The sequence below is a fragment of the Opisthocomus hoazin genome, chromosome 7, assembly GCF_030867145.1.
Source record: "Opisthocomus hoazin isolate bOpiHoa1 chromosome 7, bOpiHoa1.hap1, whole genome shotgun sequence".
Classification (NCBI taxonomy): Eukaryota; Metazoa; Chordata; class Aves; order Opisthocomiformes; family Opisthocomidae; genus Opisthocomus; species Opisthocomus hoazin.
In genome coordinates, this window is record NC_134420.1 from 70307815 (window position 1) to 70331557 (window position 23743).

The 23743-nt window shown below is 42.8% G+C and overlaps 1 protein-coding gene across 1 annotated transcript in view; it reads right to left on the bottom strand.

The window, feature by feature from the left end:
* The window catches only part of PELI2 (pellino E3 ubiquitin protein ligase family member 2), a 77832-nt gene extending 54517 nt beyond the window's left edge, over window positions 1-23315 (bottom strand). The window contains exon 1 of the mRNA XM_075427049.1: window positions 23166-23315. Coding sequence (XP_075283164.1) covers window positions 23166-23242 — 77 coding nt within the window. The 5' untranslated portion in view covers window positions 23243-23315. The remainder of the gene's footprint in view (window positions 1-23165) is intronic.
* Between the last annotated feature and the right edge of the window lie 428 nt (window positions 23316-23743).

Here is a 23743-nt window from a genome sequence, read left to right on the forward strand (position 1 = left end):
AGAGAAAGAAAGAAGCCGCTCAAGGTTAAAAGGCCTTTTGGAAACCTTAAATAGGAAGGAAATACAAGCAAAGCGAAAGTTTAATTCACTCATCCTGATTAGCACTGACAAGTTTTCATGAAGGTTTTCTTTGTGCCAATTTCTGAATTTCATCTGTACAAAAGGGTAGGATGAACTGAGTGGTAGTTTTACTATTTGTTATGCTTCAATTATAAGCCTGCAGGTTTTAATTTGATCTGACACTGGTAAAAAGAGCCAGGACAATCACTAGCATACAAGGCATATATATGTGTTTTACAGGAAAAAAAAACAAAAAAAAAAAAAAAAAAAAGAGGGTCAGAGAACTTGCCTCCTTCCTCTCCACAGCCCGACGCCATAATTTTTTTTCTGGGCCAGGACTCCCACCTTGTTCACCCCGAACCAGCCCTGCCCGTGGCACTTGGGCCACACCTTCCCTTGCCACTGCCGAAACAACCTGCGTATCAAGTGAATCGACGTTAATGCCATGGGATCTCAGCAGCCACAACAGGACCTGCACCCAGTCGGTGTCTCTGTCCTAACAAGCACGCAGCCCAGACTGCTCCCGAGGCAGCAGACCCATGCTCGCTCCTTTGGCAAGCCCAGACTTTCTGAACAGAGCTGTCCCGCCGGACACAGCACATCGCAGCATTCAGGAAGGGGAACGTGGGCACGGCCACCCACACCTCACCAAGTCAGCTTTTCCAAGTACAGGCACATGGAGTGATAGTGAGAGCAGCAGCCCTCTCCTTGCCTTCATTTTTCTTCACTGTTTCACTGAGCAGTGCCTGGGTGAGCAGCGAGTGGGACCGCACTGGAAGAGGAGGAACAAGGCCACAAATTCCCCATCGCTGAATGCTGGGAGACTCCAACCTCCCTGCTGAATCTTCACACAACCTCTCTCCACAAGCATTGGCCCATTTCTCTTCTCCCTGCACCCTTCCAGTAGCTCCAGAAGCCTGATGCAACTCAGGGACCAGCACATCAGCGTGCCAACCTCTTGCTTCGCAAGATCGCCAGCGCTACCAAAGAGAACCTGCAGCTGGAACTCTCCATCCCACCAAACAGCCTAGAACAAACGTTGTTTCCAACTAATAAAATGAACTGGGAGAAATCAAATTTCAGAGACAGAATGACCATTTCTGAGACCATCCTGCTCACATGCAGATCTACAGGGCACTTCTGAAGTTGTCCAGATATTCCAAAACATCAGACCAATGCATGTGGTAAGAGCAGCCCTGTACTTATTCCAAATGCTTCTCAGTGACAACAATACTAGGACAACTACCATTATGAAACCTCGTGGGATAATTATCTCTGATAGCACTATTCCTTGCAAACAAGGGAGTGGTGCTGGCATAGGCTATGGGCACCATAATTATCAAAACCAGTTTCCTACAGATTTACATCAAACAGCTGAGGACTTTGGTATATAATGAACTGCAAACTCCAATGAAGTTTTTCCCGTGGTTGGGATATGTAATGAAAGTCTCTCCTCTGCGTGGATTCATTGCTGTCTGGAGAGCAAGACCACACACGCTCTCTCCCACAGTCCGAACACCACGGCAAGTTCCTAGTTTCTAGAAATCTCGAATTAATCTACTTGACTACTTCAGAGATCATCAGCAAGTTCTGAACCATTTATGGGATGGCTTGTTACGTGAGCTTTTTATTTTTTTTATTTTTAAAAGGAATCAGGCTTAGCCAGTGGCAAAGAATAAACAAGACCTCTGTTATTTCAGACAAGAGCTCTAAAAACCTTGACCTGCACCTCAAAAAGTTAGCTTTCAACTCAGGAAGTCACCCCCAAAATTAAGGGGAATATCTACTAGCTATCAGACACAGAAGCTGCTGCATGCAGCTGATTTTTTTTTTCTACAATGCCATGAAAATACAAGCTATCATAAAATTTAAGGACTTCTCCATACTTATGCAACCTATCTCCCAAAAGACTACAAACTGAACAAGCCATAAACTTTCACGGGTAGTATTTCCACTGGACGAAAAGGAGTAACTTCACTTCGCTTTCCTTACTACAAACATTTCTACGGCACATCTCACCATTTTTAGATGGAAACCACCCCGTTTCACAGACTCAGCTCTGAACAGATGACATGCTACCGTTCGGCTGTTATCATAACTCTAATGCGTGAGAGAAAGCACGCCTTTGCTGGGCAAAACAATAAAGCTGCAGAAGTATTAGCAACAGCTTTCACTGTGAAGTCAGGCTGGAGTATATTCTTCCTTTTAAGTACATTCTGATTCCATGTTTGGTATCATACAGTAGTATATACTCAGCATGTATCAAAAATTCAGTTTGTGCTTACACTGTGTATTTACCATCACTGAACTAGTGTGGGCCAACATGGCTGCCAAAAGCAGCAGCCTCGCCTCTCATTTGCTAGTTTGTTCCTGCTACTTCTCTCCCTGGTTCACATGAAGAGGGAAACAAAACCAGATTTATGCTTTAAATTTAGTGGTAAGTCACACCAATTTCTTGCTCTCTGGTTCACTGCAAAGCCACAGAAGCACTTATAACAGCAACAAGGGAAAAATGGTACAGAGGGCAGGAAAGATTCCTTTGCAAGTACTGCAAGTCTACAGTTATCATGACATCTACAACACCAGAAGTCTAAAGATGCATTATGCATCTTCACAATACCCAGCCCCACAGTTTTCCATGACTGTATGCTCAAGTCCTGACTAACTGGAAAAGCCTCTTCTGCTGAAGCATCCAACACTTACTCCCTTGAACACAGATTAAAAGGAAAAATGCCACATGCCAGTTTATACTAAAATGAAAACAGAAAGCTTCAACATATTTTGTCATCAATGTTGCATAAGTGAACTTGTGTCTCCTTTTACGTAATATCACTGCCAGTATCTCATACTCTTTACACTACCCCTCTTGCATCATACTGAACAATTCATTTTGTATCTAGGAGAACTGATGTACTATTTCAGCAAAATAACTTCAATGGTTTGGGATTTTCTTTTTCTAAGATACTATCTATTCCAGATACATATCTCTGTATCAGACCTAGATAAAACAAGCAATTCCTGTCTGTCAATTATCTGAGAATTTCAGTGAAATAGGACAGTGAGGTTATTCTCAAACTTAAGTCTCGTTGGGAAGACAGCAAAAGCAAAGATAAGTAGTACCTCCATACCAACAGGACAGCACTGGCTTATTTTCTCCTTTGAACTCTGTTCCCTGGTACGTTGTATCAGTATCACAGATATAAACTCCATATGAATTTGAGCCTAAGCTTATCTCCAGCTGATTATTACATGCACCAATTTCTGTCTCAGAAGCAGCCTTCACCACCAGAAGTATCGTTCATCATCAGCCTGCTCTGTGGTGAAGTTTTGGCAGCAAATGCAAGATTGCTTCTCCAACACTGCAGTGCTTCACAGATAACTACAACAGATTACAACAAGAACGTTTAACATTGAAGTTTCTTGGAGGCTGGAAGGAGGATACTCTGTGTCCCCATCACCATCATCCCCTGGCACTCAACAAGCAGCTCAACAAGTCCAGACTGGCCAGAGGGTTCCCCTCTGTCTTCCATAGATGTCCTTTCCCCACTGCACTGCAGGTGCCTTTGGCAAAGTGCACAGTTGCTGGCCAATCACAGAACGACAGAACACAGAGCCAGATGGAGCTTCAAGGGGTCACCTAGTCCATCCCCAACTCAAGGGCTTGATCCAGTCCATCCATGACACTTCCCTTTCAGTTAGTCTGGAAAATCCAGGCCTCCCCACCTTGTTCCAATGTCTTTAGAGTTAAAACTCTCCCCATGCTCACGGCAAGGGAGATTCAGGCCAACACAAGTCTCCTGACCTCCTGCCAAATCCAGCAAAGGATCTAAACAACCTATTCTTTTCCTTTTCACAGCAGGCTCATATGCTAGAAGACATGATTCTCATCTGATTTTTTCTTTCTTTCTGAAGGAAAACATTTTAAGAAGTCACAGCAGCAAACTAAAGTAGCCTTAAGTAGAGTTTTTGTTAAATTACCATTATAATAACTAATAGCAATGAGTAACTCATGGATAAGCAAAGGGCTTCCATCCTTTGAGTAACAAGAGCCACTGATTCAAGACCTTTGCTTTATGCAACCTTGGAGGAAGTCCTGAGTGAAAGACAAGAGTCCCACCTCAGACTCTGCTGGCTAAGACATCTCTATACGCATAAATGCTTCCTAATCACTACCAGTAGTACAGTTTAATAAAGCAGTCTTCCTGTAGAGCAAGAAAATCCAAGCCAGCAAGCTCCCAAGTCCCAAATAATCTCATCTCTTTCCCCAATTCAGTGCAATGGTTTTGCATCTGTGAATTTGATTATGCCTGAGAAAGGTACACTGGAGTAGTTAATTGTGGCTATAATCAGTTTTTTTGTTTTTTTGGGTGGGTGGTGTTTTTTTTTTTTTGAAACAAGTGTTTGTTCTTACAACTTGCATCTGAAGTCATTTTACTCTCACAAAACACTTTAGGAATCACTCCCTTTTCCATTACTTTTGGAATACTCATCGGCATAGTAATCCATCCTGTGTGTTCACCACAAGCCTTCACTTCCCCAGCACCAAATTTTAGCACTGCCTGCCCAGTTTACTGCTACCTGTACAGCCCTAGAGCCTTCAAAGAGGCTGCAGTGGTTCAGTGAAATGCAGTCTGACTTGATAACCCCTATAGTTATCAAGCAGATTTTCCAGAGAGATTTGCATCACCAGCTAGTGATTAGGGGTTATCTTTATTTTTTTTAGCCACCCTTTATAAGTTGCTCCTAATTGTTTCTGCTGCCATTAGGAACCTAGCACTCAGCGTGACGAAAAGCTTTATACTACACCTATGGTGCTTTTACATTCCAATACAGCCAGCCTCTTCCTGATCAGAATCAGAAGCATAGCTTAGATTAACACATGGCTAAAACGTTACACACACCATGGGGAAAAAAAAAAAAAAAATATATATCTTTCAGAGGCACCTACAACAGATCAGAAAAGCTAGAGCCTACTTCCCTCCTCCACGAGGTATACAAATTAAGTAGAACCTTATCTACTGGAAACAGCACAAGAAATCACATGTGAAGTAACTGGGGTTCTCCAGGGTGACCTTACTTCTCCCTCGGTGTTCTGGAACAGAACTGGTTGCTGTTCTGGTTCGGGGGGGGGGGGAAGCCTGTTTCTGAGCAGGGGGAAGCCCACTTCTGGCTGCCATGGGTTCCTCCTGTTCCCCCCACCAAGTGATAAAAGGATCTGGCACACTACAGTTCAGATTAATTCATAGGCCGCTTTGTGAACTATTCCACCCCACACTTTCCCTCCACCATCAGCAGAACTACCCAGCTACATAACAACCGTAACATAATAGTGCTTACGTAATATAAGCAAGTCAAGAAAATATACACCTGATCTATATTAACTTTATCCTATACAAGAAGTTAAAGGATGCTATTGGCTCGCAAATACCAAATCAGCTGTGTAAGAATTGCTTTTAATCAGCTTTGTTTACACTACACATCCAGTTTCCTTCAAAAGTCCCAAATCTCTCTGCTATTTTGATACTCTCCCCCTCACTGCTGCGATAAAAAAAAATATAGAGTAAAAAAATACAGAAACAAAGTAGCAAAAGCAACCAGTCTGAAACTGAGGGTCACAGGATTCGGGGCTTTATTACTCTAACTATTTGTAACATAAGAGGACTGAGACCCAGTCAGGGGCATAGCTTTGACACTCATGTAAACTAGCTGCTATTTCTTACCAGGCAGGAGAAACTTACTATAGCAAATTCTCATAATTCTCTTTGACCATATTTTTCTTAGCAAGTGATTTGTGATTTGCCCCAGATTATTTTTCTGGAAAATAATTTGTTATTTCTGCTTTTGTGAAATCAAAGACAGCAGACCCTTGTCACCACTTCTGAAAGATGTAAGATTCTACAGAAGTTTCCACGAGAATTGCAACCTCAGTTTAATTAAAGAAATTCAACATCTTCAATTGCGTGTGCTAATGACAACGTGGAAACAGGTACTTCAAGAGGCAGTAACGGAGGATATTTGCTGCATAGGCTTCTGCAAGACAACTATACAAGCAGCACAAGTGTTTGATTAAAAGCTAATACTCTAGAAGAGACTAAACAAGCATGCTGATGCAGACTGCTAGAGCATCAGGATAAGCTTCAGTTAAAGCAGTCAAATAACCTGACAGTTCCAAACAACTTAATAGCTGAAAATCTATATAGGCAGCCCAGTTAAGCACTGCAGCCAGAGAAAGGAATGATTATAGTCTCACTTACAACACAGATTTCTTAGAAGCCATCCATAACCATGGTACTAGTAGGGAAAAACAGCAGCTACCTTTAACAGGACACCCCACCCCCCCAACGCCTACTTTAACATACTATCATAACAATTCAAACATAAGTAATACGCCAGAAGAGCATTAGAATGCAAGGAGTTTTTCTTTTAGAAAGCAAAGGGTAAGGGAATCTGTTCTTTCACATAATGACTTCCATAACAATCCTCATTTCCAACATTCTGCTGCTCCTCCCAGCATTCATTTAACAAGGAGGCAATTTTATTCAGTGCTTTAAGCCCATCTCCAAAGCTGTCAACTAAAACCATTGACCACCGCATAAAACCAACAATGCCAGTGCACAGCAAAATGCAGGGTATAAACTAATCAGGTTCATTTCAAAGCATGCTTTTTATTCTAGATAAAAGAGCATAGAGGCGGGCAAAGCACCATGTTTAGTCAATCCTCTTTCCAACCCTAAACCTCTCATACTATAGAGGTAATGCTATTCATCTGAGAACTATCTATAATCTAGGCAAATGCACTGAAATTCTCTGATAACTATCTATTTAGTTTAACAAAATGCCATATCAAACGAAGTGACATCTAGGTTTTACAGTATTCAAAACAAGTCAGATATACAGCATTCCTCCTTCACTTCTTTCTCTTTGCATCAGAACCAGCTGTGCATAGTACTTTCCTTTGAAAGGGATTTTGAGTTTATCCAAAACACCCAGTGGCTTAGGATCCACATGCTTTTGTATGGAAACAGTTCACAATCTTCTCATAAATACAAGACAAAAAAGGCTGAAAGATTCAAAATTAAGACAAATTAGGCTTCATACAAGGCAAAGGGACAAGAGACCTAAAACACACCTGCCCTGACATACCAAACATGCTCCCAACCTGTCTCTGTGGTTCATACATGCTCAAAGGTGCAAAAGCAAGCTGTTCAAATTTTAGTCTGAGGAATGAATAGTAGGAACACCATGTTACATCTGAAACTTCACTACATTAAACACTATAGAGAAACTACACTTAATTCAAAGGAGCATTTGGACCATTCAAAAAGCACAATTCAGACTATTCATTTCCTAAGCAGTCAAACGCTTTCCCCAAAACACCATCAAGGGGTATTTGACAGTTCACATTTTCATACGAAACAATGATAGCTTTCTTATAACTTCAGTTATCCTCCAAAGACAAGCAGTTGTAACACCATTTTTGTGATTCCACAGACAAGAAGTTCCAGGATGTCTATTACTTAGAGCTTTTTCAAACACTCAAGCATGACAAGAATCTTTTTAGGTTCGTTCCAGTTTCCAGTGTCATTTAGCACAGAGGAAAAGATAAGATTTGCATCCATTTTGTGAGTATAGGTGATCTCACAGGCAGTGTACTGAATAGAAAGTGAAGCACTCTACTGTATCCTGACCTGCAACATCTGTGTCAAATCCTATCAATTTTAACATCCTTTTCAGTTCCCAGGAGAAAGACAGCCTTACAAATGCACAGCTCCCTGTTCAATCCCAACTGCTTAACAGAATCCCAAATGCCTGCCTCTGAAACAGAAAATGAAGAACTGGGTTTCCTTCTCTGCAGCACTTGCAAGCATTACAGCCTCTCAACACAGCAGCTTCCTTAGTATCACTGGTACTGCATCATCATAAAGTGGTAGAGAGGCACAAGCAGTTAACAGCAAAGAGCATCAACCACACAGCCTCCTCCAAGCAGATTTAAAGCAGGTAAGTAAAGAGAAGAACCAAAGAGTTACCTTTCCACCTTCTAGGACTCAGCAAGGTCTCCAGGTTGAAAGTCTCCAGATGGAGGTTACCTTAGTGGGCTGCTCCACTACCACCTAGCCGGACGAGACATACCAGCCTAGCTGAGAATCATCCTGTGGTTACGTTTAGCATGTAGTATTCGGTGTGAGTTACTGTCAGAGGTTCCTGCTTTTAATTCCTATTCTCCAAACAATGTAAAAAAAAAAAAAGAAAAGCATGGGTATTCTATGAGATAGATGTAGAAATGAAACCAGCAAGACATGAAGAACACACTGAAGGCTGGAACAACTGCACAGCACCAGAAGTCTGGAGAGCACTGCACCATTACACCTAGAAGAGCTAGCAAGGAAGCTAAGCAGTACCTACTCTTTGGTAACAAGTGTGTTCCGTGCCCTCAAAACCACACAGGATAAATTATTCTTCATACTCAGTTTTAAAGAACCACCTGAAACCTACCAGAGCAGGCCACGAACCTTAAGTACACAAGCATAACAGCACAGCTGAAGCTATAGGCTGTTTTTGTTGTTTTATTTTAAATCTTAATAAACCAGAAATTAACAGTGCAGCAGTGTGATATATCTTCTTCAGACTTAAAACACCCTGACAACTTACTAATTCACAGCGACCTTGGGTGTTGCTTTTATCATAATTTATAACAAAGTTAATCAGTCACCTCCAGCCAGGAAAAGATCTTGCAAGGTTGTTCAATGTTTACTGCTGATTAGCAAAACTAATTCTGATCTATATAGCATTAAGACAGCAAAGTGTTTCTGTTTCGCACTTCTACCCACAAAATTTTGAGATTTTTCTTCCCTTAAGAAGACTTCCAAAATCTTATCACGAACAAGCACTGACCCTTTAAAGGTCTCAGAACACCATCACAAATATTTAAAATTATGAGGCGTCTGCATGCACTTACTAAGAACGAATCAAAGTCACTGAAGTGATGTATTTTTCAAGTGTTTCATTTCCAGATGCTCCAAGCTTCTGATCTCTAGAATCTCAGTAGGCAACTTCTTGCAGCAACTGCTTGAACAAGAGATTTTGCCTTACTGTTGTCTCCAGATGGGCAGGCACGTCATCCTCAGACACGGTTTTCTGCACAGTAACTGTGCAAGACTGTGTTCGTAGATAGATGCAGCCACTGAAACCCCAAGGCCCACTGAAGGCTCTACAGAGGTCAAGTTTCCCGGAGGACCAAAATTTTCACTTAGCTTATTTCCAGTGCTAATCCAGCCTGTCTATTTCTGGTTACTTACTCTACAAACTGAAGTTTCATAAAATTTGCATTTATACATTCCAGCAGACATTAAGTAATGCACACAAGTGGCACACTGTTTTGTAGGACAAAAAAGAAGTTTAAAACCACATCTAGTTCTCCCTCAAATTTTTTCCTTTGGAAATTCAGCTCTTTTTCTTAGCCAAAACCCACAAAGACAGTCAGCACACTATTACTATTTTTGTTCATCAGCTTTCAAAAAACAAACCACTCCATATGTTTCTCTCTATTTATGTACATTTCTTTGATTTTTAAAGGCAAGGATGCCCTATGGGGCAAACCAGACCAAGACAACAGAAGATCTGTTTAAAGCAGGGCTTCCTAAAGTACAGGCTATAATTCCAAACAGTATTACCAGACTTAGAAGTAGCATTTGCAAGCCAAACGGAAATTCAGCTGTAGAAACAAAGCTCACGAGCCCAAGACTGAAACTGGAAGTGGATTCCCCACCAAAGCATGGCTGAAGAGTGCTAGTTCAGAGACACAGAACTCAGGTAACTGATTACAGCCAGCTGGCTCAAGAGATTCCCTTTTGCCCTCAAGTTTTTATACCTGACATCACTCTCCATAAGGGCACCTTAGCCAGGACACGCTGTTTGCAACTGAACGGGGGAGTAGTACGATGCTAAGAAGTTTTCATCCCACTCCTCTCCCAGTGAATGAGGATGCACAAGTACACACATGATCTATCTCCTTTTTATGTGGGCTTTGTGCATACTCAAATTCCTACCTCTTCTCCCTCACCCAGTTAAAGATACCACACACACACTTTAAAAAAAATAAAGAGCACATTTCCTTGCTACACTGTCAATACTTTGGCATTATACCCATAAGAATATCTGTAAGGGTCTCCCACAACTGTGTTACTTTCCTTCTCCAGCCCTATCAAAAGCAGAGAAAAGAGCTATAGCATTTGTTTCTATTACGTAGAAATCTCTCGGGCAAGAGATGCCATCGCTTCACCACTTTGGGGGGCAGCCGAAGATCAGAATGATGTACAGGAACATTCACACTGCATCAGCCTGTTTCAATATCTTTGTCTGTAAAACTCAAAAGTAAGTCTTCTGGAACTGCTCATTATAATGGAACAAGCCTGAAGTCCACCAGGGAAGCATTCACTTCTGGACAAATCCCAAACAGACTTCTCCTTTCAGAGTTGTGGCCAAGGACAAAAATCCTCAACTAGGCTATTTTACAACCACTTGGAAAGGGAGACTTATCATGTCCAGAAAATACAGTGTTTATGTTGAGTAACACAGAATACTAGTCTTCGCCCTGAACTGAGCTCATACATGAGAGTCAGAAGTATGAGGCTGCTAAACTACATGGAACATTATTTGCAATCCCCAAAACAAAGTTTCAGGTTGTGTTCAAAATGCCTCCCAAAAGCTAGTTTAAGAAAAGCAGGCACTTGAAGTTATTCTTCAGGGATATCTTTTTCCACTGAAAAAACAGAGATAAACTGATCCGAAGCAAAGGTACATATCACCACAAGACCGATGTTCTATAGAAAGTGCCTTACAAAGCACTCCATACTATTGCTTATCCAGTACCCCAAAAACAATCACAGAATTTGTCATCCGAAGGCACTGTGCTGACTTGTGCAGACAACACAATGACCACTCACTATACCGAAGTTTTCTTCATAAACACCTGTGACAGACCTTATGGCATGGCCCAGGCTGCCACTGGGGATTTACACCACTCTTCTACATCCACACCTCCTCCCCACAGTTACTTGCAGTGCCAGAATGCTTGTGTCCATTCCCGTTCACTCAGAGTTGACATCCCACCATTACTGCATGCAGTAGAGAACAAGAAATTGTAGCAACAAAGAGAACAATCAAAAACCAAGGAGTTTCACAGCCAGAAAACCAGCAAAGCGTGATTTCCTCTGGGTACCTACCTTGCAGTTGGATTCCTTCTTTGTCTACTGAGGTGACAGCTCCAATTGAAGCTTTTCCTCAGCGGTGAGAATCATAGTCACATGGATTCCCCAATGTCTAACAAGGCATGTGGGGGGCTCATTCATCTTACAGACTCTCATCAGTAGAGCTCAAACAGCATCAGGAGGCTTTGGAATAAATTCAGTTCAGCGACATATTTCATTCCCAGTTACAGACTACAGCCTCACTTGTCACTACATCCTTCAGCAAATCACAGAGTATTCATCAGAGGCAGATGGAGAACAACTGGAATCAGGAGCTAATTGTGTCCGCAGAGTTGAGGATGCAACGTCCTCCAGCAAGACGACTGCCAAGACAGCCGGAAGCAGTAACTACCTCGGACATCTGACTTCATCTGTTTGGGTCACCACTCCAAAACTGACTGCCTTGTTCTGCTCCTAGCCAACATCCTCCCTTCACGGTCTCAAAGAGGCATCACATCCTTAAGCAGTTTATCCCACACCACTTCCATACTTCCAAGCAGTTCTACAGTCACCACAATCAGTTTGAAGCAGACACTTGTTCAGAACTTCTCTAGATTTCAGCTAGGCTTAATTTATGCTAAGACAAACTGCACATCTAAACAGTCATTATCTGGAGTTTTGCTCTTGCAAAGCAAAGAAAGATAAAACAAAACCCAAGACAATAGGAAGGTAAGAGATCCTGTCAAACACTGCATTCTATACCACTTATTGTTTCAATTTTGACAACAGCTGTCACACTCTGCATAGGTCTGTACATCAAACAAAACTCCTCTTTCTCAGAAAAAGGGCAACAGCATATGCAAAACCCAGGAGTGGAAGAAGGAAGCAAATGAAAAGTTTAGATTATCCCTTACCAGACCACACTTTAGACTTAGTTGTGAATACAGGTGGGAAGTTGCCTTCATTTAAATAAACAAAAGACTGCTCACACTTACATACCATTCAGCTAGTTCATACACAAGTCAAGTCACATTGCACATCAGGTTTTAACAAGTTGTTGCTTTTACAAATGAATACACCTATTTTCTGAATATTAAAGAGCATCATACATGCTTATCTACCTTTTTTTTAGTTTATAAGTGTTTAGTTTCCTTTGACCTATGCATGACAAATTGATCTTTAATGCATTTCTCTAACTCTACATAGCACAAAGCATCACACTTTTACCACCAGACATATTCCTAACAAATTTCATCAGTTTACAAAACTGAGACACCTGTTTTTTCTCAACTGCCACCTCTGCCCAAAACTCACAAACTAGCCCATACTCTTTCTGGCTTGGGTCTGAATAGAGTCTGCAACTGAAATCTAGCCAGCCCCAAATCCAGTTCCTCCCTGCCTGCGCTGTCTACAAAATGCCCAGAGGATATAGAGCAAATCACTTTTGCCACAGAAAGATCTCCTTACCCTTTAACAAAGTATTATTTTACAGTTGTTCTCTCTATGCTGAGAGATTCCCAGCAGGTAAAGCCTCAATATAAGCCAGCCTCCTCCAAGGAGTTTAAGGTGCAAACTAGCAATATATGATCAGAGAGCAATTCCTGAACTGAATTTAAAGTCACACTGCACACCATAAACTAGGAGGGTACGCTGAGCTTGACTTAGACCCTCCTAATCACTTAAGCCTTAACTTTGCTTACAGAGGGAAATGTACTTTATATTTTGTAGACTTCCTGCATCCTTACATGGAAAGGTATTTGCTATATTACACCAGCCGCTGCCTGCTGGAAACTCCAAACTTGCAACAAAGCTAAATATATAGCAGTCAAGTATTGCAGCTGGAAGTGTGATTGTGCAACCAAAGAGATAAGGCAGGGCTGAGCCAGCAATATAACAGCAGTATTTTGTGCTCAAACACTGAGAGTAAGGCACAAAACAAAAAAGTCAAGTTAAGGCATTTTTTGCTCTGACAACAAGCAGACTGTGAAAATACTGAAAACAATGGCTTGTTTATCTCTCAAAGGCAAAAGCAAGAATATATTTGGAGCTTTGGGGAAAACTGTCAAAGGCTTTAAGCCTTTTTTTAAGGCTTTCACTAACAAAAAGGGTTATTTAAGAAATGGTTTTGGAATTGTGGAAAAAAAAATGCAGCACACATCCCTAAAAACAAATGAGTAGCTTGCAGTCTCTACCCTGGCACCTTCAGCAAGACATCGTGCCTAAGGACAAAGTCTCACCACAACCAGGAAGACTACAGCCCTGCAGCTTGCAGACACTGCCCATGGAAGCATGTTCTGGTAACCTCTAGGAACGCCGGTACAGTCCCAAGGGTAGCTGGCTTGCCAGTGGCGTTTAAAGGCATCTCTCATGTCTCAGACTTTTCATTCGTCCAGTGAAGACCAGCTAAAAACAAGAGAGGAGTAAAAAGCCATGCAAGCCCGATCTGTTTGGCTATTGCCAAACTGCCTTCTCCAGATTTAGTTCTGATGGAAGAAGTTACTCAGCTGCTCACGACAACCAAAGCTTGCCTCCACAGATCTGCCCCAAGATCAGCTTGTGACATTTGTCCAGTCTGCTGGTAGTTTTTTGGCAAAAACCACCATGATACTAACGGCCCATTTAATTAAATCTTCTGGCAGACTAGCGAACACTTCTATGAAGCAACCCTCTGCCCCTACTGATGTTCTGCCAGAGGGGGTGCAGCCCTGCAGCAAGGCACTGCAACCTCTCCCATCACACGCGTGGCTCTCAAACAGGACTTCTGCCCTCAGCCTACAACAAGAGGCCACACAATATACTCATGAATTCAAAACTCACTCCCTGATCCAGCGGGAAACTGTTCCAGCAAATTTTAAGATTCAGGAAGTAATTCAAAGTAGGTCTTACATGTCTGTTAGCAGAAAGGTTAGGACAACTACAAGGTAATGAATCCTATCTAGTCTGAAAGATTCCTCTCCAACGCCAAAACGATTTCTGAATCCAAGTATTGAGTTTCACGGCTGTTTGCTCTCAAAGGTCAAGCATGGACTAGGAGGAAGGCAAGCTGGAAGTCAGCAATATTTTGGTTTATTAGTTAATGATCCATAAAACCCACAGTCATCTGTGAGCTACAGAATCCTGCCACAGGATGTGCAGGGCAGCAGGAACCCTACAGCTCTTGGTATCTTTCAACACCTCTGTCCTTCCTATGAAAGAAGGACATGTGCAAACTACTCCTGTTTCAAAGGCTATGACTCCACCATTGCTAAATCAGCCATCAATGACCAAAATAAAGTCATGCTGTCACACATGAAGAAATACAGCTGTGCTTATATGAAAGTTTCAGCCCATTAACTTCTGTGTCTAGACTAAACAGTTCTTCCCCTCTTCCTAAAGGCACGTGCTAGAGAGTTTGCATATTTGGTCTCCAGTTTGTTTTTAATATGCAAGAGGAGATTTAAGCTTTTATATGCTTCTATTTGTTTAGTTTACTTTCATACACTGATTAATTGTCTTCACAGTCAGAACCACTTTGTCTTCATCAATGACATTCACGTGCCTTAAGAGGATACGCCTGGTAAGTTTGAAGCCTACCTGTTCATTTAGGCAGTACTAAAGCCATCCAGTTTGAAAAATAAAATTATTTCTTGACAATTTATGAACTTACAGAATTCCAAAATAAAGACAGCATACATTTTTCAGGTTGAAGAGTAATTTGAAATCCTACTAAATGCATCAACTATAGTTCATTATGAAGATTGTCTTCCAAAAGTGTTTATCAAATAGAGATACAGACTGTGCCAATGCTTCTCCATTGTCCTCAATTCCTTGGATGTAAAGAAGAAAAAGGAGAATTAACATTACAACGAGGAGAGGACTATTATGTTTCTTGGTCTTCTTTTTAACATACTATGTGCCAGCTATCTCTAACTTCTCTTGCCTGTCCTCATTCCTTTGGGGAGGGAGCGTAGTGAACTCACATTTTAAGTTTGTATTTGGCTCACTGTGCAACTGGCTGCTTTTACCTCTGTTTACTACAATTAGTTGCTACACAGTAATGTAGCTATATCATCGTTAATACAAGCAATGACAGATGAACATTTTATCTTTACTGTTAAATACTTTATAAGGGCACATGTGGCCTTTGTACCATTCCCTAGCATAGAAAGCTTTCTGCTACATTAGGTTAGGAACAGTCCCATGTCTAGTTCATCCTCCTTCAAGCATCCTAGTTTTTATCTACATGGAGGTCAGGATATGCAGTGTGCTTAAGTCCAATATGATAACATTGTTATGGGGAAAAAAAACCACCTAAAGTAAATCACTTCCAGAAGTAAAAAAAAAACAGTGCTTGCTTACTTTCCCTCCCTACAAGCGAAACAAATTGCTATTGATAGAAGCAGGCCTAATAGGTCCTTTGGCAGTCAGCACCTTCATATCATGCCTAATCAAATTCAGCTCATCTCAACACCACTTTGTTTTAATAAAACAAACTCTTCAGCATTGTAAATGCTGTCTGTATCCATTTTCACAACTGCTGTTTATAGTATCTTTTGTCTATATGATATTTCTGTTATGAAACAGAGGAAAGCTTTTAGCTGAATTATTCTTTCTTCACCATGAGCTAATAACTGCCACTACTATGAAGCTGCATGCATGGTTTTGACTGATCTCACAGGACTTCATATTCTAGCCTTGGAAGAACTGAGCAAAACTCCAGTGCAGAACTGCTGATACTTGCATACACTGCTCAGAAGCCTCCTGTATTTAGGAACAGAAGTTATACTAATCAGAACAAGTAAAAGCCAAACCTAGACAACATAAGCCCAGTGACACCTTGTTCACACACCATTCATAACCCAACCGTATTAAGAAGCTGTGCCCTCCTGCCACACAGCCCCTCAGTAACAAGTTTTCAAAGACTGAATGCTTACATTACAACTATTGAGGCTTCGCTGTGCAAAGCTTTCGTGTAAGGTCTGTCTTCTTGTATCTTAAGCTCTACTAACTCTAGCCAACAAGTGCTGTTCACGTGAGGGGCAGCAGAAAGCTGTTTACTTCAAAGAGTCAGTCAAACCTAAAGACAGGTTACTCTTCCTCCTGAACTGCCATGGTGCCTATTCAGATGTTAAGAAAACCCACAAACAGCTTACTGCCTGCCACCCTTCCCCTCTCCCAGTCTTTGTTCGGTTTTAAATAGCATAGCCAGAAGTGCGCCCATTATACAGTCACCAACAGTACACAGAGGCCCAGCAAGAGAACACTGGCACAGGAGGTCACGTTACAAGGTTAAATGTACGAGTCATACCACAGAAGGGGCACGTCTGGACATCCAGAGAGGATGCACGATGGCGTACCACAGCGAAGGGCTGGGATAGCACTGCTCCAGCTATTCCTCTGCCCTCAAAGCACCCTGATCTGCTGCTTCGGAAGCCTCTACTGCTCTTGACTCTACTGTTCGCTTAATATGAGGACTGAGGCCTATTCTAGGCCACCGAGTAATAGGATCAAAACAGTCTAACCCCAGATGCTACTTACAGTTTGCCAGAGAAGTTACGAACTGGCCCCCTAAAGTATGCAAATGATGCTATGATCTGAAGACCCAGTACTAACCTGCACCAAGCTACACCAGCAGATGTCCAAAAAATATGAGGCAAGGGTAAGGGTGGCATAAAATTCTGAACTGCATCTTGTCAAGAAGGAAACAAGTCATCTGAAAGAAAAGCAGGACCCCTTCTACACAGTATTAGCATATGCGAGTGATAAAAGCGAAAAATGTGAGGGCATCATTTAGTGGTATATTCATAAATCAAACAAAACGAAAAGCATTGCCTTACAAGTCTCTGGAAGCAGGCACGTTCTCTATGCCAGCATCCCCATTCCTGTCCCTCCAGGTTTAAGCTTGTGACAAGTCACATGCAAGCTTTTCAGTAGTGACCTTGGGACAGAACGAGAACAAACATAAGGATATTTGTTGATAGAAGGAAAAGCATCCTCAACACAAATGAGATTTAGGGTATCAGACACTGTAAGCAGAACAGGATTTGACAGCACCAAGTACACCTGGAAAACAACCAGAGTTTCTGCTTCAAGCTGGGAGCTCAGACTGAATCCTCCTCTACTTCACTTGCCTTGCTGACCACAGCACAAATAAGCCGTAAGCCTGAAAGTGCAGAGTAACCAAACACAACTCTAGACGACATCATCAGAAGCACTTCTGCTAAACGCAAAGTAAGACTGCAACCATACAACATGCTAGAGGAGTCACCTTTGGAAGGTTTCATACCCATACTCATCACGGATACGCAGGACAAATTCGGAACCAAAACGTGCAGACAACACCAAGAAGAAAAACAGCACAAGACAACGGCTGCTTCAGCCTACCTAAACAGCTGTTGCCTACAGGCATGCCTACAGTATTTTGCAAACAGTCATAAAATGTCCCTGCTAGTACTCTGAACTAACAAACCCTACCTTCGTGCTAGCTCAGGCTCAGGGCCACGCTATGCTCACACAGCTTCTCACCAGCTTAAGCGTCCAGGAAAACAAGGTTGCACCTTCTCCAAGTATCAAGTTGATGCATACTATCACTACTGAGGAATAAGGACTGACCAAGTTAGAGTGCAATATAAACTCCGTAATAAAGGAGTATAAACCAGCCCTAATTTAGTTTGAACTGCATAATAAAAAGTTTGACTTCTCAGGAAAAATCTGTTCTCAAGCAACCTTGTAATCACAGTGGAAAAACAGCCTGCTATTAAGATGAACTATGAAACAGCTTAAGCAAGATGCTGCTTTCAGAAACAACAAACAAATCTTAATAGCCTAGAAAGTAATTTCTAGGTTTGTATACATATTTTAAAGTAGAACCAAGTGGACACTCACGGTATCTACTCATTTACAAATTTCAGCTGAAAATGGAAAACTATGCATCCCTGATTCTGACAAGATAGGAAACGGGCAGCTATTTGGTTCTACATGAGAACTGCATCAGTCCAAGGCAACAAAGTCTTGCACTTCTCAGACTTGTTTACTCAGAGTAAACAGTCCGTTTTCCATATTTTAAGAAAAAAAATAAAGTCTTCCACTTATACAAGTATAACCTACTGCCTGTATGTGCCCAGGGGATTACAATTTAACTCACAGAATGCACTCAGCTTTCTTTCTATAACAAGCATTAAACATGCAGATGTTTGATGCTCTGATTTTCTTCCAACAAATATAGATTTTAGCTTCAAGAGTTTGAAGTTTCTGCTCTCTGATTTTACATCGGTATTGAGATGCTGTGAATAAAGTCTACCACTGGATACAAACAGGATAGTTGCAGAGATCCAACTCAGCTATGTTTTCTTTCTTAACTTAAACAAAGCAAAACCTTTGCTCTATCCAGACATACACAAGCACTCACTGTAAAACCCACATATCTTTCCTCAAATACAACCCTTTCTACTAATTTTTTTCTACATTGCAGTTAATGTTCTACCCAGACACAATTCTTCTGGTGTTTGATTAATCTACTTGCAAGCTCTGAACTGGCACTGATCACGTGTTCGCAATAGGCAGCACATAAGATCCATCATAAACTACGCACAAGACACAAAAGCCTTCAAGAAGCCACTGTCAATATCAAATAAAAAAACAAATCAGTTTCTCCAGAACAGCAGCCTTCCAGCTATGACTGTTGAAGCAAATGATACTCAGAGAGAATCATGACCTTGAACGTATTTAACGGGTGGCTACTACTATTTGCTACAGGCACTCCTTTCAGTGACGCCTAAAGTACATTTTTAAATAAGGCTCAAAAGCAGAACCTGAGTCACCTAAGCAGTTTCACCAATATATCTATACCATACAGGGCAGAAAGTTACAGAATCATCGATATCAAGCTGGAGCTTTGTTTAAGCAGCAAATCCATATAAAGGCAACACACATCCCCAGTTTAATGCCATAGCCAGGACAACCCTCCCTCTGCCTTCAGTCCTGGAACAGATGCAAACAGCTATCAAGGACAAGCACAGGCACCATACTGCATCTGTATTTGTCAACACTACTGGAAAACTCCCATCAGCTTCCTCCTGAACTGCACAGCAAGAGATTAACAAAAGAGTTCCATGAAAAGCCAAACAGGTAAGTTAAATACTGGAAATGTGTTTAAAAGTAGGAAACACTTCAGGAACTTTACTGAGCTCATTAAGGAGGTACTGGTTAAGGAGCAACTGATCTGTCAGAGAACACCTTGTATAAGAAACAGAAGTCTGAAAATGGAGGTCCCTTCAGATCAACACAAAAAGACGTTTCAAAATCTAAATCTGCTCAAAGTATAAAGTAGTCCATTAATCAGAACAACTTCCCAAAGGTTACTGTAGAATTCATCACTGTAAACATAAATGAGAATTTTATTCTGTTTTTTCAAAAGGCTACATTTAAGCAGAACTACAGCCTGTTTATTCAAGCATATCCAACGGTCCACATTAAACAAAGCTCACATAACAATTCACAGGGGCTCCTTTGGGCACTGCAGCCTGTAAGTTAACCGACTCATTTATTTTAATGGTTCACTCTGGAAAATTTATACATACAATGGTGACAGTGATTTCAAAGTGACCATTGTAACAACAACCTTTAGTTTTGTCTAGTTAGATAAAAAAAATTACTAGATTTGCAAAACCCATTAAGTCTGTAAGACAAAGTCTTCCCCAGCTGAGGACGCACCAGTCTGTGCCTCCTTGCTAATTCAGAGTAGCTAATGGAAGTCTTTGGTTAGCAAGAAATATTACCCTTACACACACACACCCCTACTAGAAAGCCCATCCAAAACACCTCAGAACTGGTTGCAACACACCATGTTGAAAGTATCTAATGTCAGGTACAAAACCCTTTCACCGCAGTTGACTCAGCCATTGACTAAAACTTACGCTTCCTTGGTATTCCTCCTTCAACTCACATCATTTCAATCAAGTGACTTCTCCGAGAAGTTAAAGCCACCCATTGACATCATTAAACATTAAGAAAGTCTACAAAGATACATTTACACACTCCCAAGTGACAAGCAATTGAAGGGCACCAGGCCCTTCCCAAGGTACCCCAGGGCTACTGGGAGGAGGGGGACAGGACATACACCTCATGGGGTTGTATTTGCTTCCCCCAGCACAGTTCTTAACTGGAAGTCGCCCTGTATCGCTAACCAGCCACCAGACAAGTCAAACAAAGGCAACGTATTAATACCCTTACTGAATGTAGTAATAAGGACCTGAATAGAGTGTATCTCCCTCAAAACTCGCTCCAGCCCCACGTTCCAAGAAATATACAATGCGCCATTACTTGGACGGGACTTCAAATAAAGCTTCCCCCCCCAAAAAAAAATCAGATTATGAATGTTTCTGCTTCACCAAGAAATCCACAGCCTTTTATGCACAGCTGATGCTACGAGCAGATGCACACAAGCAGATGATCTCCTCTTTACCAGCCATCTTGACCTGTCTGGCTTGATTTACATAAACTGTCTTTATTCACTACAACATTGATTATGTAAACCTCGACAAAATCTTACCCAAACATGCACTGCCACATCACTGACGGAAAATATGTAACAGACTACCTGCAGAAGGTTATTAGAAATGTATTTGCTGCAACGACTGACTTCAAATGCCTTAGGCTTTACCCTTGGATCACATTAACGTGCAGACAAGCAGTCACAACTATTGGGGACGATAAAGGTACATGTTCTGGTGGGAGAACTACCTACTGCCAGAACACCTTTCCCTTGATTTAAAGGTCAAGTATAGAACAACCCCACTTTATCTTCTGCTCTTACTCTGTCTTCGCAGTATTAAAGGGAAAGTTTTGTAATGTCAAAAACAGAACTCTCAGCAGTCTGCCAGGTATGCCAGTTCCTTTGTTAACCATCTTTTTTACCACCTAATTTAAAAGTCTTACACCTCAAGACATAAGCTATTCATCAACATTGCAATCAATGCCTTTTTTTTTAAAAAAAAACACAAACCAACACACCGTGTCTCAGAACAACTTTTTTTTTTTGTAAATCTAGATGTGAGGTCACTCTATCAATTTTAATCAGTTGTAACAAGACCTGCGATGCTACACTTCTGCCGGTCTACAGGTCTCAGTTTCCCTACAGGGAGGAGAGCAGGTTTACATTGTCATTCTTATTTAAAAGGAACTTCAGGTTACAAGATTTTAATACAAAACAGGTATTAAGAATTTTTTTTAGAATACTGAACAGATGCTTAAGCTGTTCCAAGAGTTCCTAATCACAAATGCTGAGTCACCAAAAAAAAGGAGAAATATGTTTGTATTATTTATGCCACTAGATACAACATTTAAGACATCTCTGATGGGAAACGCAGTAATGAGCTCCTAAAGTGTCAAATGGATCTTAAAACCCCAATCTTCAGCCCAAAAATGGAAGATGTCGTTACTGAAGTCATGGCATTTCCTGGACTGCTGCCATCACGTCTGCCTACTTCTCCACCACATCCACCAAGCACATTGTGTTGGTAAGCTGTGACAGGCAATGCCCTGCAGTTCCGGCATGGCCTGCTGAGACATACTGACCAGAGAGACTCAGCTGCCTGTTTGCAGGCTTCTTGTTCACGATTCTTCTACTACAAGGACAAGAGGATTTGTTTGCTTTCTTAGTACATATAACACCCAAAAGATATAACCTCAGTAATTCTAGAGAGCAGCTGATACTCAGATAAAAACTAAACTCGGTCTCATAAAGTTTATTTAAATTTTATTGGCATGTTTCAGCAAACAGCAGTGACGACCAAGACCTCTGGCAGAGCCGATAAGCTGAGATGAACGCGTTTCCATATTAAAGGAAAAGCACACCAGAATTGGCTAAGTTAAGATCAGAGCCAAAACATTTCATAGTTCTGTACTTTCAACTGCTGCTAAAAATAGTAGAGCAACAGAAAGCAAAACGCTTCCAGCTGTGCAGAGAAAGCCTCTGCAGCACAACATCAATGTATGCACGCTAATTTAATTAAAGATTCCACATTATACTACGACTTTATTGTCAGAGACAGTGTTGCACAGCTAAGGTTACCTTCCCTCTCCACGACTGAAACAGCAAGAACCTTTCTTTATTAAATTTAGTTTGATACGGATATTTCCCCCAAATCAAGTTACCCAACTTAAATTCAAGTCTTTCAAGTGCCAGTGACGCCACGTTCACGGTAACAGCTGAATTTTATTCCATGGTAACTGTATCTTGACCCAGTCTCGTGATAAGGAGCATTTAGCATCCCTTAAGGAAAAATGGTACGGCGTCGGACGCGGGAGCACGCAGTCCTGACTGCTCTTTTCTTCTGCTCCCGGAGATCCAAACAGCTCTTCTGCAGAGGGGAGCGCAGCCCTGTGCGAAAAGGCTTGACCAAAACAACCCAAATCCCCTAACAAAGCAGGATAAGGTTTTCTACGACCTTGCAGCAAATCTGTAACAGACTCCGGGGGAGGCTGAATAACGCAGCCAGGCTGCAACCGCTCTGCTTCGCGGCCGGCTCGAAACCTTCACATCGTATTTCAGCCTGGGGATTATTCCACCAGCCACACGCTCCTACATCTCAAACTACCAAAACCAAGCATTTCTGGCCAGGTTCGCGAGGTCGCTCGGCAAGCGCGGCTCAGACGCTTCTCCCCTCCGTTTGCTTCTACGGCGTCCGAGCTCTACCAGCAGGGCAAGAACGTAACGCCAAGCGGATTATTTCCAGCTCCCTACCAAGCGCAGAAAAATAAACATTTCCCTCAGGAACCCGCACAGCAGCACTCCCCCCCCCCCCCCAGCCCTCTCCCCCGCCGGCCCTCAGCCGCGCTGAGCGCGCGCCCCCTCAGCCCCCGCCGGCGCAGGGACCGGGCCGGGGGCTCGCCCCGCCAAGTTTTCTCTTTCCGCCCCCGGCGCCCCGCCGCAGCGCTCACCCCAGCACCACCAGCTCCCCGTACTTGACGGGCTCCTTGTTAGGCGCGCAGTGCTCCTCCTGGCTGGGGGAAAACATGGGGCCGCCGCGCAGGGACCCGCCGCTGCCGTCCCACCCGCCGCGGCAGCCAGACCCGAGCGGGCTCCGCGCTGCGCTGCGCCCCGCACTGAGCCGCCGGCCGCCGGGCAACGGCCACTACACCCGCGGCGGGGGGGGAGGAGCGCCGAGGGGGGACGTACCAACTCGCCGCGGCAGAGGGCGGGAGGACGCCACCGCTTCACTCCTCCCCCCCCTGCCCGGACGCGCCCCCTCCGTGCCCGTTCAGCGCCTGCGAGGGGGGCGTGTCGGCCGGGGGCGGGGCTCCGCGCGGCTGCGCTCCGCCCCTTTCCGCGCAACGTTGCACCCCCCCCGGCCGCGAGTGGTACGGCCGCGCTGTGTTATGTAAACATAGAGTAAAAGGGACGGGGCCGCTCTTAAAGGGGCCGCGCTCCGGCGGGAGCAGCGGGGGGGGTACGGGGGGAGGAGCAGGGGGCGGGGTCAGACGGCACGCGTGCGGGGGGGGGGGTGGGGGCGCTGAGT